At 36.5% G+C, this 17899-nt stretch overlaps 1 protein-coding gene across 2 annotated transcripts; it reads right to left on the bottom strand.

The window, feature by feature from the left end:
• Positions 1 to 7674: 7674 nt before the first annotated feature.
• Positions 7675 to 17565, bottom strand: LOC120303523 (elongin BC and polycomb repressive complex 2 associated protein). Of its 2 annotated transcripts, XM_039333170.1 has the most exons (2): positions 15329 to 17565; positions 7675 to 7926 (listed from the first exon to the last, which is right to left on the bottom strand). In XM_039333170.1, exons 1-2 carry the CDS (start codon positions 17069 to 17071, stop codon positions 7786 to 7788), a joined length of 1884 nt encoding a protein of 627 aa, XP_039189104.1. In that variant the 5' UTR covers positions 17072 to 17565; the 3' UTR covers positions 7675 to 7785. The 2 variants fall into 2 exon arrangements, with proteins under 2 accessions (XP_039189104.1, XP_039189102.1); XM_039333168.1 differs by having other exon boundaries at positions 7787 to 17565.
• Positions 17566 to 17899: the final 334 nt, after the last annotated feature.

Here is a 17899-nt window from a genome sequence, read left to right as displayed (position 1 = left end):
TTTTAATCAAGAAAATATAATTTTCCCAGAAGAGTTAAAATGCAAGAGAATTATAAAGACAGACAACATGCAGCATTTCAGTAACCATGGTAGGTGATTTGATATCAAATATTTTTCCTGTTAGAAGCAGTGATCCCTCCCCTTGATAAACAATGTTGAGGTAATCACAGTTAATTCTTGCTTCAGAAGTAGCCAGGGGAATCTACGTATCTACCCACCTACCCACCCACCTATCCATCCAGGGTTAGTGGCTGATGAGGGAATATGAAGCAGAACATAAAACAGATACAATTTCATCCTCCAGCAACTCAAATCACTTTCTCTCAGCCCAAATTACCTCACAGGACTATTGTTGGGGAGGGGATAGGAGGAGGAAGAAATATTAGGTAGGTTTGCTGTGTTGAGTTATTTATAAAAATAATAAAGAGGGAATAAAATAAATCTTTAAAAACTCTAGCTTTTGATGCTTTAGTTACTTCCTCGCCAAACCAGCCTTCACTCGTTGGAATGATGTCTGTTTTGAACAGGATATACAATATATGTTGGACAGATGCGTCAATAATTCTGTATGTTTAGTTACATTTTCTTCCAAGATAATTCTGCCACTGAACTCAAGTTATCAATCAAAAAGGATCCTAGAAAGAAGCCACTGAATTATAATGTATCTTCAATTTGATTACTGTAGTCTGTTTAATCAGAACCTTGTGCTTTTGATAACTTTTGATAAAGACTAAGTTAGCATAATGCTTCTAGGAGGATAGCATTATCACTGTGGACGATAGTAGAGAATGGCTACTTTGTTCTTATTTCATACATCTTTGTGTAAGAAAAAAGTCTTATCTCTTAAGACATAAAATCTCTTATTTTATGACCATTTGGCCTCATTGTTTAAAACATTCCCATTTCTCCATTCTTCTTATCCAGCACTTCCCAACCTTTTCTATACCCCACGCCCCTAGAATACTTTTGATATATTCTCGCACCCCTTACAAAAGTTCGAAATAATGGCAGTGAATTATCCATATATACTATAATTTTGAAACTTCTAAACCCAAGTTTTGCACCCACTGGAATATCGTCTTGCACTCCCAGGGGGTGCAAGCACCCCCAGTAGGGAACCCCTGCTCTTATCTGTACAATAAAATGAATGTTTTCCAGCATGCCCATGTTGGTTTGAGAACAACATGATGGATGAAGAGGGATATAGTTTATCCAAAAATTATAGCAGCATGTTAAATAGATGAGCTTCTTCATTGTTAATTGTAGATTATTTTCTTGACTTTCTTATTTGAAAACCAACTGTCAATAAGCAATGGAAAAGACAATTTTTAAAAAAAATAGTTAATTTAAAATTAACAAAATGCAGATTAAACTAAAATTATAATGAGCTACCATTTGTTTATTCAGAGAGGCCTATTGGATGAAACTGATTTGTTTATTAATTCTCAAAGTTTAAACTTACCATAGATTTGTTCTTTCCTTCTTATAGAAAAACTAAAAACAGTAAGCCTAAGTTAGATATGTTACTAACATTATTAACAATAAAGTAATTCCAAAATAATAAGCATATGAATTTTTATCATCACAGTAAGCTAATCTGAGAAGGCACCCCACCAGCTGAACAAACCTCTTAAAGCCTCCAGAAATTGCATCTCTGAAAAGTGATAGCAAATTGCAGAACACTAGTAGAAGAATTTCCTACTAATTTCCAATACGGAACAAATGAAATCAATGCCTTAACTTTCAAATAAACTTTATGCAACTACAGTTACAAACATATTTTTGCTTTACCATAAGAATATCTTATGATTTTCATAAGAAAAGTCAATCCTTGTACCCATGACATTATGGTATCTATAGTAAGAAACAAACTATCTTTCTTATATAGGAAAGAAATAAAAAATGTATATGATTATGCTGTAGGATCATCCTTATTTATGAGCTTTTAGATAGCAGAGGAAAAAAGCATGTCCCACACGTTCTTTGATAAAGTGTTATGTATGAGCTGAGAAAGCATGGTTAGTCTACAAACAATGGTTAAAGTATGAGCCATGGCTTAGCAAAACATGTTGAATGTAGCTGTTACATGCTGGTCTTGCTTTATAGCAAATGTATGCCATTTATTTCCTGTGTACCCTTCATTGTTCAGAATCATTTTTCATATCAAGTGAGAAAGAAACTTTGCTAATGATTTCACATGGGACAAGGTGCCTTGCAGCTTTGTCGAAAATATTAGCATTTTAAACAAAGAAGATATGCAGAAAAAAAGAAGATTTGGGAAGAAAAGTTTATGGACTTTTGGCAATAAAGGATAGCATTTTTCTTGAATCTGTGGGTATTGTGTAAGATGGATGCTGTCATTTGATTATGCTTATGAAAAGCAAAAAGGACTTGTTTCTGAGTAAACATAATTAGAACCAAATTGTAAAAACAATCACAGAAGCTAAGCGGGCAATTAGATTTTCTTTGTAATAAAAAGTATTCAAGAAAGACAAAAAGAAACACGTATTTTAGGTCAGAGGAGGGAAATACCAGGATTTCCTTCCAAACTGACTGTTGTTTTTTTAAAGAGAGATAGAGAATATGTATTTCTCTTTTGGAAGACAGTCATACATGTATGGCAATTAAACAAACAGAAACAGTTCTTTGTGTATAGCTTCTGGCTACAGTACTAGCACACCTTGCATATAAATTCCCAAATGGACTCTATGATCCAATATAAACACGCACATTGATCTGTTGATGTGGCTAATTACAAATTTAATATTACTGCTTGTCAACATGTTGCATATTAAAGGTTCTAATTCTTGTTTTTATTTGTATATGATTATGGGTTTCCCTTTCCTATCATCATCATTCACCTCCCTCACCATCACCCACCAATATCATTAAATAGAGCTATGCTGTTTGGGGAACTCATTTGAGCATTTGCTCTAATATTTGACTTTCAGTTAGTACTTGGCTCAATTTTTGATTGCATATCTTTTGCTATTGTACTGATATATTACAAATCTTGTGGCACCATAGAAACATCAAACAAAAATATATTATAAGCTCTTAATCTTGATAAAATTGTCTTTCCACACCAAAGATTATGCTATAAAGACACTCACATTGGAATTTGCTCTAGTTAAGAGAAGGCTTGTTACATTATGTTTTCTTTTTGTTCTAACTGTACTTTAAAATTAAAAGAAAAGTACTTTAAAATGAAAACAAACAGGCAATGAATGAAAAATGATAAAAAATAGACTAAATGGAAAATAGGACAAGTAAGAGGCATTCATTTTAAAGGTGCATTATTTTATTCTTAATAACATCTCAATTTTTTCAAGTTTCTCAAAGGTCTTTTTCCAAGGAGATCCAGCTTTGTTGAAGATTTGTTCTGAGAACATTTCCTTCTTTCCTTCCCTCCTGCCTTCCTTCCTTCCTTCATGTTTTCCCTTTTATTTCCATATGGCCTCATTTAAGGTAAATTCCTTGCAATTTGCCTAAGCTGGGTCCATTGAGCTATTAACATGCAGATGTTAACAGCACAGATATAGGAAAAATAACACCTTGGCAGCCTGAAGTTAAAATTCCAGGCTGATTATTGGGGTTAGGGGGTTGTGAGATTTTTGGTTTTCTCTTTCTCTCTCTCTCTCTTCCCCCCCCCCTCAGTTATTTGCAAGAAAATAAAAGTTTTTTCTGGGGTGTGGGTTTAAGGGTACATTTCATTCAATCTCATCAGAGATTGATAAACCATCAAGGGCATGTGAGCCCCTGTGTGTGTGTGTGTGTGTGTGTGTGTTGTTCACATGCATATACACAGACACACAAGTGGGCAAACATAGACACCACTTCCCATGTCCTAGCCAGAAATCATTGTTCCCAAATCCTCTCCTGACTTTATGTAAACATAATAAATGAAGACTTTTAAGGAAAAATAATCCTTCAACCCCCTCTCCCCAAATTACACTATGATCCCTCAACCACTCCAAGATTAAGGAGACTGAGGCTCTCCTTCTCCCCTCTCCAAGGCCTGACTCTTTTAACTTGCTTTTATCTAATTTATCACTGACAATTAAATCAAATAAGGAATCTGCACCCCTTCCCTCCTCTCTTCTTTCCTCCAATCTTTCACCAGTTAACTCTTTTTTTTTTTTATTCTGGAAAAAACGTCTCTGACATTTATTAAACCAGGATAAAGATAGAGAAAATGTTTCCTCCCCAAAGTGGCCATATAACTAATAGACAGCTCTGGAAATGTATTTACTGACTACCCACATAGAATGAAATCTCCTATTAATCTACTCCTCTGCATGTATCCAAATTGCGATTAATAATCAAAACCACAAAGAAACGCAAAGAAATGAGGGCCTCCTTAAGAAAGATAGTCCCCTGAGCGAAGCACTCTTCCGCAGCATTTCTTCCTTTCAGTGGGCTCCAAGTCTTTCCCATTTCTTTGGCTATCAGAGAGATGGCTTGCATTTGAGGCCATAACCTGGCTGCTAAACACAGTGCATGAAATGGGAAAGCCTCCTTTTGTGAAATGTGGTTGTAAAATGTAATTTGTGATCATGCTTGAAGTTTTGCTCCAGGAGGGTTAACAATTAATCACATCTCACAGTTCTAGTCTTTTTATTTTCAAAATGTTTCAAAGCAGAATGTAATAAAAGCATGAATTTCTTCAATTAGGGTTGAGAAAAATATTCTGGGGGGGACGCAGCTCAAAAACCTTGCTTCAGTTGCGGATGATAGATTTGGATTATATGCTTTTCTTTCGAAAGCTAGATTTCAGAATTTTTTTAAGTGAAGTTGAAGTTTTCAATGATATATAATTGTTGTCCTTAAAAACAAAGTAAACCAAATTAATATTCACGTCCTTCTACTATTATAGTAAATACCACTGTGAACAAGTAAATACTTATTTTCTAATATTAGATTAAATATAGCAATTGTTAGCATTTATATAATACATTTCATGTGCTCAGAGTACCTCGTATTGATAAGTTCATGTTTTGTTTAAACTTAGCTTATTGAATAAGCTGTAGTTGGTAGTGTTCATACCACATAGTAACCAAAACCAATCAAGCCATGTTATAATTCAGTGGGATATGTGAAGTGGGCCACCATCTTAATCATCCTTACCTTGTAACATAGATTCATATTCATTCAATAATGTAAGTAGGGATTTGGGGCAAAACTGAAAAGGCAATAGCTTTCTAAAATACCGTGATACAAATGTCTGTTTTCGAACCCTAATACTGTAAATATTGTTTTCCTATTTCTCCATGTTGCAACCCACCTGTCCAAACTGCCTCTCCCTCTATTGAGTACAAAATATGTCCTTTGAATCCTGTGGGGAAGGAAAAAGCTGCTTGATGACAGGGAATGACAAGGCCTGTGGATAATGAGGTGATAAAGCAATTCCCATGTTTTTCTCGAATCAGCTTAAAATAAAAAAAACAGCACTTCCATTGTAACTGATAAAATGAATTTCCTCCAGCTGAGCAAATGTATCCTGAGATGTACACTGCTCTTGAATTTTCAACTTATTCTTCCTCACTATTTGGATCTAACCCCTTTTTTTTAGTTTAGCTTATTGTGTTTCTCTTAAATCAAAAAACTTAAAGGATGTGAAAATTGTTCTACAAGGATTCAGAACTTTCAAAAATATTTCCTATAGATTTGGGAGTAAAAATCAGATAGATGTGTTTATTAATTTCCATTTAATTATTTCATTTCTCTTCTGCAACATTTACAATGCTACAAAAAACCCGAAGTATAATCAATTAGGAAATGCCTAAGTATGCTATATTCCCATTTTGAGAAAAGCCTTTTATAAGGAAGAACCTCCTTCATATAGCAGCTAAACCTAACAATTCTACATACATTGTGAACTATAGATATCAGTCAGAAATAAAGATTATCCTTTCTTTTAACAATTGGAGTCAAAGAATTATGGTAAGTTAATTACAGTAAGTTAATTTAGTTAGTAAAGTAAAGATACTTAGATCTCTCTTTTTCTTTCTTGATGTTATTTTGCTCCTCTGCAAAATGAATTTAAAAAATAAGAATGTACATTTGATCCAAAATTATTTTAGCCCACTTTCTTCTATGCTAAAGATGCAATTTAACTAATTTACTGAAGTTTAATTCAAACTAAATATGCTAATTACTTTATTAATATTTTGTTCCACAGATTCTGCAAAAGATTGAGACATATTTCTGGTTGCTTTTTCTAATTCTACAAGAATTAGGCTGTGCATACAACTGTATACTGGGTTAAAACAGATTGATAAACCAAAGCAGTCTCTCCAACACACCCACACACTAGGTTATAGATCTCCCAAAACAAATTCAATTAACAATGGTTAAGCAAACCATAGTTTAGCATCTTTTAGCCTGTACATGTATGTGAACAATAGACTCCAAAATTGTCCAATGAACTTCACAGGTTCTATAAGAAGACTGAACCTGTTTCCCCCAGCTCCAATCTACCAAGAATTCAGTGAGATACTGCATTAAACTAAAATGAGGTGGAGCTTTGTTTGCCTAATTGAAGTTTTGGCTTGCAAGCCCTAGTTTATTGCACAGAGTGTTGAATAAATTCAGCTAATTATGACTTATTCAATAGGTTGGCTAAATCACAGGCTAGCATGACTTTTAATGTATTTTTCATTGACTTGGTATCTTCAAATTGCTATGCTATATCAGAATTATGAGAATCCTACATGTCTTAGAAGACACTAAATTGAAGAAATCTGTACATTGAATTATTTGTTTTCATGGAGGATTACATGCTATTCTTACAATGATGTGGTATACTTTTTGTCTCCCCTCCCAAAAAACATCAGATTCCTTGTATTGTCATTTCTTATTAATTTCTGAAAATAAAACTATCTGATACACATTTTACTTATCTATAGTAACTGCATTTTATTTTCAGCTTCTTTAATTGTATCAAGAAACAGGCTAATCCCAAATTCAGTTCACTAGTTATTTTGCAACAAGGGACAGGATTGGAAATCAGCACAACTGGTGAACACATCCAAATAGCAGATTGTAGAATTGTAAAGAGCAGCCATGTTTAATTCTTAACAACGAACAGACAAAGTATTACCAAAGTAATGGAACTATTGGTTTTAATAAAAAGAATGCTAGTATTCTTTAGTATTAACAGGACAGAGCATTAGAAGTTGGAACTCTTCTAATCTGCAAATTGAGAAGTAAGAGGATGATTATATCTTTAAATGTTGGAAAACAATATGAAAATATTCATCTTGTAGATAATTCATTTGGAATATCGCTGACCACTTAAGAATTACAAATGTTCAATTCAAACAAGCCAACAAGTTTGTAATCAGTACCAAATATGCTGTCACAAATGTTGCTTGAAATATGAAAGGTTAGTGTAACATTCATGTGTTTTCCACAAATAAAACAGAGTTGAATCTAACTTTCTCAATACTTAAATTATAATCCCAGGATCAATGTAAAAACTTTATAATGACACTGGTTTCAGCAAGCCTAATTTAACCAAGATTTCAGTCTTGATCCAGCAGTCATTTCAGTTGTTTTATATCTAAGTAGAAAGTGGGATTACTAACTTAACACACAAAAAATCCTTCTGTAGCCTAATATGATCAATGTCTCTATTTTAAAAAGTCGAACACACACTTTTTTGTTGTTTAAAAATACATTGTTTTATTTCTTAGGGTTCCAGATTGCACGGTGAAGGTTATACAGTATATACAGTTTATATACAGTACATACAACTTAAATTCATTTATATAAAGCCTACCTTTATGCCCCTTCTCTTCCAGCTAGCTTGAAGGAGATGAGAAAGAAAAATGCTCTTTTCTCTTTTGTACAATCTTCCAGTAACAAGGCATATTTCAGTAGTGTTGTATTACAGTTTCCATCATAACCAGTTGTCCAACACTTCTGTATTGAAACAAAGGTGAAAATGCTAATTCACTGTGCTTTTGTTGCTAGCTGTGTTCCAAGACAAACCTCTCTCACTTCTTTCTAAACACAGTCAAAAGGGAGAATTAGTTTGTAAGAAAAAATATTGTTTATTGGGGAAAAAAAATAGTTTCTATTCTTCTTAAAATTTATCTTTTTTAGTTCATAGGATTCAGAGAATTATGTTTGGGAACTTTCCAACGAAAGTTCTACCCTTTAATCTAAATTCTTTCAAATTCAGATACAACCAACCGGAATTAGTAAAGCAATTCACAGGATGCTATTTTATTTGTAGGTACTGATCATTTCTTTTCTTTAAACATGGAGAAATGTAAATATCTTTACATTTCAATTTCAAAAGAGAGAGGGAGACTTGTATGCTTCCTCTTCCACTTAACCACTCAACCTCACCTCCCTGCCTTCCACATCCTTATAAGCTTCCTTCAAGTTGATTTTCCCATCTTTTTCTTGAGTGGCTTCAAATTATTTAAATGAAAACAGAAATTCTACCTCATGCTATCTAGCCAGCTATGTAAAAACAACTGGGAAAGATATGTGTTAATCTTCAAAACAATTCTGTTTGGAATCTTTTCTCTGCAATGAAACAATGCCTTGAAAAGCAACCCCCCCCCCAACTGGAGATATTATAGTTTAAAAGAACTTTATTATAGGTGGTTGTTTCCTTCCCCCTTTTATAGAGAAAGTTTCCCATTTTAAAAGATTGACTGATTCAACAATACTACCAATCTTGATAAATCCTTTTTTTTTTTTTTCTCCATCTTGTGCCCATTTGGGATACCCCCATTACAGGCCAAAGTGAATTCTAAAGTAATTGTCATCCTCTAGAAGGATATATGATGTGGAAGGAGTCTGTTCCCAAGAGAGTGCTTGCATTTACTGTACTTGGGTCCAAACATCAGTGAGCACTCTGCCCTATGAGCTGTACCATAAAAAAAGTACATCTTGCACTAAAGACTTCTTGCAGGAAATGCGTGTCCTAAATGGAAACAATGTTTCCTCCTTTTTTTATCTGAAAAACATATTTTCCCTTTGTTATTTTAATCTTTAATCAATATCAGATTCCTTACTCTCTGCATATGAGTATTTTTCATAGTAGAAAGGATACATAAGGATAGAAAGAAATTTCTCATATGATTACAGTTTTGTTCTAAGATTTGTATGATCCATATCATTTTTCACAATTTCTCAACAATGTAGGTATTGACCCACAATAGTTTCATTTGTTAATCTTGCTTAACATATCTTTACTTAAAAATAAGAGGTCTATTTTCCAGTAAAAATCTGAGGCCATATTGCCTGCAGTTTGGAACAAATTAAACAGTATACTTGAATTTAAGATGGTATTCAATCATGTTTTTAGAAATATGTTTCACTGAAAGCAGCAAGTCAGTGCATATCACAGAGACGCCAGGATCATGCAAGATGTTTGAAAATATTCCTTTGAACTCCAGATGACCTCTTTAAAATATATTTATTTCCTGGGATTAAAAAGTCCTATTCAATAATGCAACTCTGGAATTTTCAGCAAGAAAGGCCTCTAATTATCCATGTTTACATCCATCAGGTTGCACTAGCCAATACACAATATATCCTTACTTCCAACTCATTTAGTTAAACAAGATTGATAATTAACTTCTCCAAGTTTCCAGACTGATCAAAAGGAAATAAGCATTTCAAACCAAATTTTTTAGAACCTGGTCTATAAGATAAACTGGAATAGTTTAAAAAAAAGTCTCTAGAAAAAGGAAAAGGAAAATCACTTCTGTATGTTCCAATATGTCACTAGGAATCAAGCTCAGATCAAGGGAAGCCTCACCTTTTACTCCATGATAAGTGTATTGAATATGATATGATTGTAGCTTCGCCTGGCTAACTTAAATCTAACTTTTAATGCCTCTCTAGATAGTGCTTCTTTTTAAGGTCTATGTGCCTGAAATAAAAATACCATAAAGGTATAGCTGAAATGACACCTAACCCTGAACCAGGATTTGTAGATCAATCTGTGGGTTCTTGGCTTGTAGATAATGTTATAAGCCTTTATGTATGGCTTCACATTTATCTCTAAATCCAAAACTAACAAATCATATTTTAGCAGAACATTGCATGAGAATCACTAACTAATGTCCACTTTTGAAAACAAGCTTTAAAATTTAACTTTAAAAAATCCCCTGTATCTCTTTGTGTTTACATGCATGACATTAAAAGTTTCTGTTGTAATTTTGAGTGCCTACTGCCTTGAATGTACAAATGATAGGGTAAATAAATCACTTTTCCTCCATACCTTAAATGGTATCTATTTGTAGAAAAATTGTTATTTCTACAGAGATGACTGATCTGAGGTATCATGCAAGGAAATCAAAATCTAGTAGCTGTAGTTAGACTATCCCAGAAAATTTTGAAAAACATATCAATAATTTACTGAGTAGCCCTGAGAATTTTGAATGCAGTATCAAAACATGACATTAGAGACAAAGGATTTTCTATACACAACTCTGAAGTTCTCTGGAGCCTCCCTTGCAATACATGTAAATGCTGTGAACATAAAATAGAAAAATAGAGCCAGATTTAAACCCACTATGCATGCTAAGAAATGTGGGATTGTATTTGCATTATACTTACAAGCTCAAATGTACATTCTGTGTCATGTGTGAAAATGTTCCTATTGATACTCTGAACATCAATTGTAAATGCAGTTTAAGCTGATATATCACAATGATTTACACACCTACACCCACACAAATCTCATACATAAAGCAGCTCCATTCCACTCAGAATACAAAACTTGATTACCTGCAAAGCTTGTTCTCACATAAATTTCAGTAGAGGGCTCATTTAATTTTATAATATTTTTTGTGTGTTTAGGTGTCTATGTCATTGTTTCTTTCCTGGCAATGCATAGGTGCAGTCCAATACATGTACTGTAAACCACATAAGCACCAGTACATATACATTCACAATATTTAGAGTTAGGCTATCCTATACTGTAATCAACTAAAGTTTCTCATAAAGTACTGAAAAACCAATATTGTAATTCTATAGCATGTTTACAGAAAAGTTAGTCCTCTGATTCAGTTAGACTAACTCACCTGTGTTTGCAACGTCAGTATTTTCATTGTTTGAAAATCTATTTTTCCACATTAATTTGCACATACACATACTAAGGTTTTACATCTACTTCTAATATTTGTATTTGTATGGCATACATGGTTCTGCTCGACATGTACAAACAAGTGTGAATACCACTATATGATGTTTGCATGTCTTAAGGGGGCATTTTCATTTTTAAGAATTATGAACTAGCAACTGAGCATTTCAGTACAAAATGGAAGGATCTCTACTGAAATGACTGGGAACAATTCAGCTCCAAATCATTTACTAGAGGTTTGTGTGACAGAACACGCTAGTAGCTTTTACACAGAACAAAATGATTATGGGAAGCTGAATAGGTCGGTTTGACTAAGTAGAGGTGAGGTTATTTTGGCTGAATATACAAAAAAGATTTTTTTTTCCTGCCAATTGTCCTTGCCTCTTTTTTATTTACTACTTTTTAAATATTTTAATATTTTAAGTTTATTTTATGTAAAGAATGAGTGGGGTGAGCAATGTTGCAACTAAATCTTGATCCAGAGAACCAGAAGGGTGTTTATACAACACAGCACTGTCTGGAGAAAAGCAATGCAAGCTTGGTTGTATTGGGGAGGGAACAAGCATGCCTTGCACCATGGGGGTGCAATTTCTCTTTCTGTCTCATACACACTCACACCCACATATCCACACCTCTCTTCAGCATCAATACCCTACAACAGATGGGTCCTTCAGACCTGTTCCTGAATACAGAAACTAGATTATGGTGCAAATGTAAGATTAGAAGCATTCCCCTTTCCCCATTTTAACCAATTCTTTATACATTATTTTAGATCTCTTTTCTTTTTCTCTTCATTTGTGTGCCTCCTATTTGCAAAGCTCAGTAAGAAGTTCAGGAGAGAAACTGAAGGGGTATGTCAATATTTGGCTTCCATCAAATTCCACATTCCTTTGAATAGTCAGCCTGCAACTAATGCTGCATTCTGCTTGGCAAATACAGGACTCCCTCCTTTATCATAAGCAAAATTGAAGTCATATTTTGAACACTAAAATAAAATGACTGGGCTGGGTTAGCTTTGAGTAGGGGGTTCTTTAAAGAAAGTGTAGACAACTGCAAAAATGATCCTTTCTCTTTGCTTTCTTTCACATTCACACACCAAGGGGTCTGTCTGCTTTTCTAACCCATCAGGAAAGAATTCCAAAGATAATGATCTATAATTTTTTTCCTGAAAATTCTATTGTCCTATTTTTGCTTATTTATTCCCAGCTTGGATGAACCAGGATGAAGATTTAACATTAGCAAAGCTAATTCATACCAAATAAATGCCCAAAACCAGGGGAAAGAGGAGGGGGAGGGGAGGGGGAGGGGAGAGAGAGAGCTGACAGTCAGGAAATTCTTAATTCAGTTATTTTACACAAAGCCTTAAGTTATGTAATGCCCCTAGGAATAACCAGGTTTTCTTATTCTTTCTTTGTTGCTTTCAAATATTTGGGACTCACACAATTCAATGGACAACTCTTCTGCATAAACACAATGAATGCGAACTACATTAAGGACACTGCATTGCCCTGATTTTTTGAAAAAAACAGAATATCTCCTTTTCTTCACTGAGAGCTATTTTGACAATAAAACATCTCCCACTTAACAAAAAAGCAGGCTTATAAAGTGAAAATAACTAACCCAGTAATCCTAAGCAGGTTTATTTAGAAATAAGATTCTATTATCAATCCCTCTTACTTTCAAGTAGACAAGAATACAGTATAACCACAACCACAACCTAAAAAAAAAGAAAAGTGTAATTCAGCTGCAAAATTTAAATACTGTACAATTAACCAAGATGGGGAATAGTAGAAATTGTACTGTGGTATTTTTGTTATTGTTTTCTATATGAGTCTTATTTTTTAAAATCATACACATTTTCTATACGTTCCATATTTGGTTTGTTTCATTGTTGCACTTAGTAATCAATTTGTAAAATTCAAAGTGCTGGAATTTCTTTCTAGATAAAATCTGACATTTCAATCAATTCATTTCACCCAGCCATCCCCAATAAGGTTTGTCCCCTTCTTCAGGAAAGCCTATTTTAATAATAGATCCAGACAAATATTGGTATCTGATTCCTAAATATGTTACTGTTTGACTGCACAGTTGGGAATAAGGTCAGTTGATGCATAGCTTACTTACACATAAAATCATGTAGACTTAAGGATTTAAGGTCCAGTAATTCCAGGAGGACTTACCTCCTAATTAAACTGTTTTGCACTTTTAAACAATGTTTTTGCCTGTGGTCTTTACGGATTGTGCAGCAAGATCTATTTATGGGCAACTGAGCTCTTTCTTCCCTGATGTAAGATTTTGAAACTGAAGATAGATAGATAGATAGATAGATAGATAGATAGATAGATAGATAGATAGATAGATAGATAGATAGATAGATAGATAGATAGATAGATACATGCATGCATGCATACATACACACGCACACACACATATCTTACAGTCATAAGAGGTTTTTTACTCTAGAGATGAAGATTTCAATTTGAATTTGAGTTTTGTGACACAGAGCAATCTTGGAAGACAAAGGGGTATATTACATATGAAACAATAAAGAACTATTTGCACGAGGGAAAGAGATCACTGTTTTCTCTGGCAAAGACAAAAGAATTCCTCTTTTCTACATTTCACTTTGGAGATCAAATTGTCCATCTGTGATTCATTCAAATTTACCCCTGGACCCAATTTATTCTTTCCAGCAAATATTTAAATAAACAGAATATTACGTGGGCTACTAATGTCAGGGATCTATTAACCAAAAAATAATTGTTTGAAATGATGCAAAAATTTAAGCAACTTTTTTTTTCTTCATGCAGGAGAGATAAGGACTTTGCTTCTACTTTAGTTTAAAATATTTTTCTTTATTGAAAGAGAAGAAAAAAGTCTACTGTGGAGACCTTTCTTTTTCTCAAAAGTTCTGGTATTGGGGATAAAGTAATCAGATTGGCTTTGCTTAAGTTTTAATCAGGAAGTGAATGGAATGGGGAGGGGAGTGATCCTTTGATGAGTTTAATGTGCTGCAGTTGAAAGGCCATTCCATTTCTCTTCCAAATTAAGGAAGAAAGTTGGGGGCTGGGAGGAGAGCATACTTTTAACTTTGCTAATGGGGGAGGGAGAGGAGAGGAGAGGGTCTTTCACTTGGGAAAGGGGAGGGGAGCCTTGTCCAGAGACTTTCTCATTCCCTACAACACCCCACACGCACACACACAGCTTTTCCAAATTTCACAGCATGGAACAAACCACTGCATGTTAAAAGGAAAGGAGAGACCAGATTTTCTCCAACTGCCTGTATCTTTTTTTTCTTAATTGTTATTGCAGCTCCCTACAATATAAATGTGCAACATAAACAAAAACACTATATCCCCAATTAAAGCATAAAAGTTAAATATCTATACTCAACTTTATTTTCTACTTTCTCTTACTGTCAATAATTTTTTTAACCATTTCTTTTGGCTCCCTATAATTACTGTCAAGTAAGATTTAATTTTTTATATTTTCAAAGGTGTGCAATTTTATTAAGAATTGCTGACTGGATGGGCTGTTTAAAATAAAGCCACTGGTATAAATAAAGGAATTTCATGTGATGGGAGATTTTCAGGATTCTTAAAAAAAAAAAACTCAAGCTATTTGGGAATCAAAAGTCCATTCTTTTTTTGAAAACTTTTAGGCTTCAAACTTACAGCCACTTATACATAATTAAATCCCACAATTCTGTCTGAATAATTATATATTTGATTGCACTTTTTCTATTTTAAAAACATTTTTATCTATTTCAGCCAGTCCTACTTTGGGGCAATTGACTTTAAACATCATCAACTGCTATTATCACCTGACTTGCAATTAAAGGCCACTGAACCCAAAAAGGTTATTTCCAAGTATATATACTTAAGATTGCAAGATCATTTTTTTTCTGTACAGAATATATTCTATTTTCCTTTTCCCATCCACACTGTTCCCTCCATAAACGAAACAAATCGTTGCACATAACTACTTTAAATCTTTCATCTAAAAGTCTTCAAAACCATATCCCTGGAATTTCAGGCTGGGAGGCATGGGGATGGCATTACCCCCCAGCTGCCAGGTCCAAAGTGGGTGCGTTTTGGAGAGGGCACAGGAGTCTTTGACGCACAAGGACGATGCAGGACAGAGATCCCCATCTGAACCCACGACTAATGCGGGTGTACATGGAAAAGTGCCCATCAAAGTAAATGGATTCCTTACAGAGCCGGGACTGGTGCTGAGCAAGCGTTTGCAAGGCGGGGTGCCCCCCTTTGGGGTCTTCTTCCTCGGAATCTTGGGGGCCTTGGCCTGCTCGACTCGACATCTCCTGGAACCCCTTTCCGAGTCGCTGCTCCCCTTCAGCGGTCTGTTGGCCAGACTAAGGAGGCCAGTTTTGGAAGCGGGAGAACACCCTTTGGCCTGATCGGCTCTGCGCAAGCCTTTCCCATCCACGTTGAACCCTTTGGCATAGCACCAGAGTTTCGATTGCCTGATAAGCCTATCGAAATGGGCCCCTCTGCCTAATCCTTCCTCGGAGGTCTGATGAAGCGCGGCTTCCTCAGTTTTATCCTGCTCACCGGCTCGGACACCATCGGAAATGCTCAGGAAATCGGCCTCTTCGCCCTCCTGGACACCCGACTCCGACGCCTCCCTGATGTCTTCGTTCTTTGGCTGAGGGCCGTTCGGACGGGCTGGGGAAACTGAAGAATGCCGAGTCTCAGGTCTGTCTTGCTGAAGCTCCTTGGGCGTACTGTTAGGAATCGGCTTGAAACTTTCCAAACTGGAGGCGCGCAACGTCCTGGCCCAAAAGAGCAAGTTCGGGTCGGGGCGCAGTGCTTTGGCCACACTGGGAAGGGCTTGGGAAGATGCATTTTGGGGAGGGATGCGGGGAAGGGCGGCCTGTCTGTACCGCGTGCTTTGCACTGAGTCGCCACTGCATAGGGAACTGCTTTCTGATCCGGAGGAGCTGCCGTCCTCGCTACTGCAGGAAGATTCGTCCTCCTCGTCGTCATCCTCTTCCTCCTCCTCATCTTCCGAAGAATCGCTGGAACTTGCCGGGCTTGACGCGCCGCTGGAATCCGAATCACTGGAATAGCCAGCCGACGTACCTTGCCTCTTGGAGCCGGTGATAGAGGCTGAGCGACCTTTCTTGGTCAGGCAGCCGCAAATGGAGCGCTTGGGGCGCCCGATCTCGGGCTCGCCAGGCGGTGGACTGGTTCCTTGCGCCCTGACAGCCGAGTGTAAGAATTGCAAATCCCCGGGGTAAGCGTGGAGGACGCCGGCCAGGAGGTGCGCTCTACCGTTCCGGTTGTAGCTTTTGGAAGGCGGTGCAGCTTTCTCGTAGCTCCTAGCAAATGGAGCTCCGAAGAGTGCCTCGCGCTTGGCGCAGCCGGCACCCAAACTGGCACGAAAGGTGTGGTGGTCGGGTTCGTCGTACGCCGGTAGTAACCGGGGCCGATCGAACAGGACCTCGGCTTCCCTCCTTTTGACTTTCCTCTTCCTTTTCCTCTTCCTGGGGGTTAAGGCCTTGCAGGAGGTGCAGAGGGCCTCCAGGTCGGTCTTGGAAATGAGCGAACATTTGACGGCGCGCATTGGCACCGACTGGATGGCTTTGAGAGTGCGCAGCTCCTTCAGGTCGCACCGGCGACTCTGGATCTTGAGGCTTTCCATTTTTTTGCTGACGGCGGCCCGAGGAATGTCCTTAAAAAGGTCGCTGAAGACCTGGGTCAGAGCAAACATCTTCGTGCCGTTAATCTGCAGGTAACCCAAACTGATGCCGTCGATTTCCTGATAACCAGCTTGGAAATCTCCATTGTAATCCACGGACGTGGCAACGGAAGCCGCAGCTGGGGCCATCCCGCAGGTCAGAAACATGTTTAAAATAAAAATAAAAGGTAGGCAGGGAGGCCGCCAGCGGGGAGCTAGTAGAAACGGCTCTTCTTCCAACCCCTTCCCATTTCCCATCTACCCCCCCCCCAATCAACCACTCATCGTTGAGTGAGAAATTTTCCTTTCAAATGCATCTCTTGAGGATCCAAAGCTGCCTTTTCTTCTCCCTTTCTTTCTCCACTCTCTACGGTAAACATCCCCAGAGAAGTCCACAGAAGAAAAATGCCTTCTCTCTGTTATTTTATCTCCTCCTTCTTATCCCCCTCCTCATATCTTTTCTTCTTGGAATCAAATTTGCCCGGGAGGGGCACCGAAGAAATTACCATCTCCATTTCTTAATCAGTCCAGTCTTTAAAAACAAGCAGGCAAGCCTTTGAGCAAAGAATCATCCCTGAACTGCAAAAAGCAGGGTTTTCAATCACCCCAGACACCAACCAAAATCCATGGCATGGCCACCTTTTTTCCCCTGCTTCTTTCTTTAAGAGACTTGAGTACAGTATATTATAGGAAACACCCCACTAAATAATTTTCTCCAGAGTGCAAGCTGATTGGGTACTTTAACCTGGTGATGTCACAAAACCCCCAACATTTAACACACACCCCTGTGTTAAACCCATATATATATATATATATATATATATATATATATATATATATATATATATATATATATATATATACACACACATACATACATATAAACCCGTTTCATTTAAAAGTCAATCTGACACCCTCCGAGTCGGAAAGGAGTTTCATATACTCCATACTGGTACAGAGAAAATGAATGAAAATATTTTTATATGTATCTGAACAGGTGTAATTCCATCTATACATTGGCTTGTATTCCTGAAACTTAATCTTTCTAATTTTACTTTTGAATTCACATCTGGAAGAAAACTGCAG

This window comes from Crotalus tigris, unplaced genomic scaffold (assembly GCF_016545835.1).
Source record: "Crotalus tigris isolate CLP2741 ecotype Arizona unplaced genomic scaffold, ASM1654583v1 scf7180000024472.5447098, whole genome shotgun sequence".
Lineage (NCBI taxonomy): Eukaryota > Metazoa > Chordata > Lepidosauria > Squamata > Viperidae > Crotalus > Crotalus tigris.
This window is presented reverse-complemented; position numbering and strand designations above follow the sequence as displayed.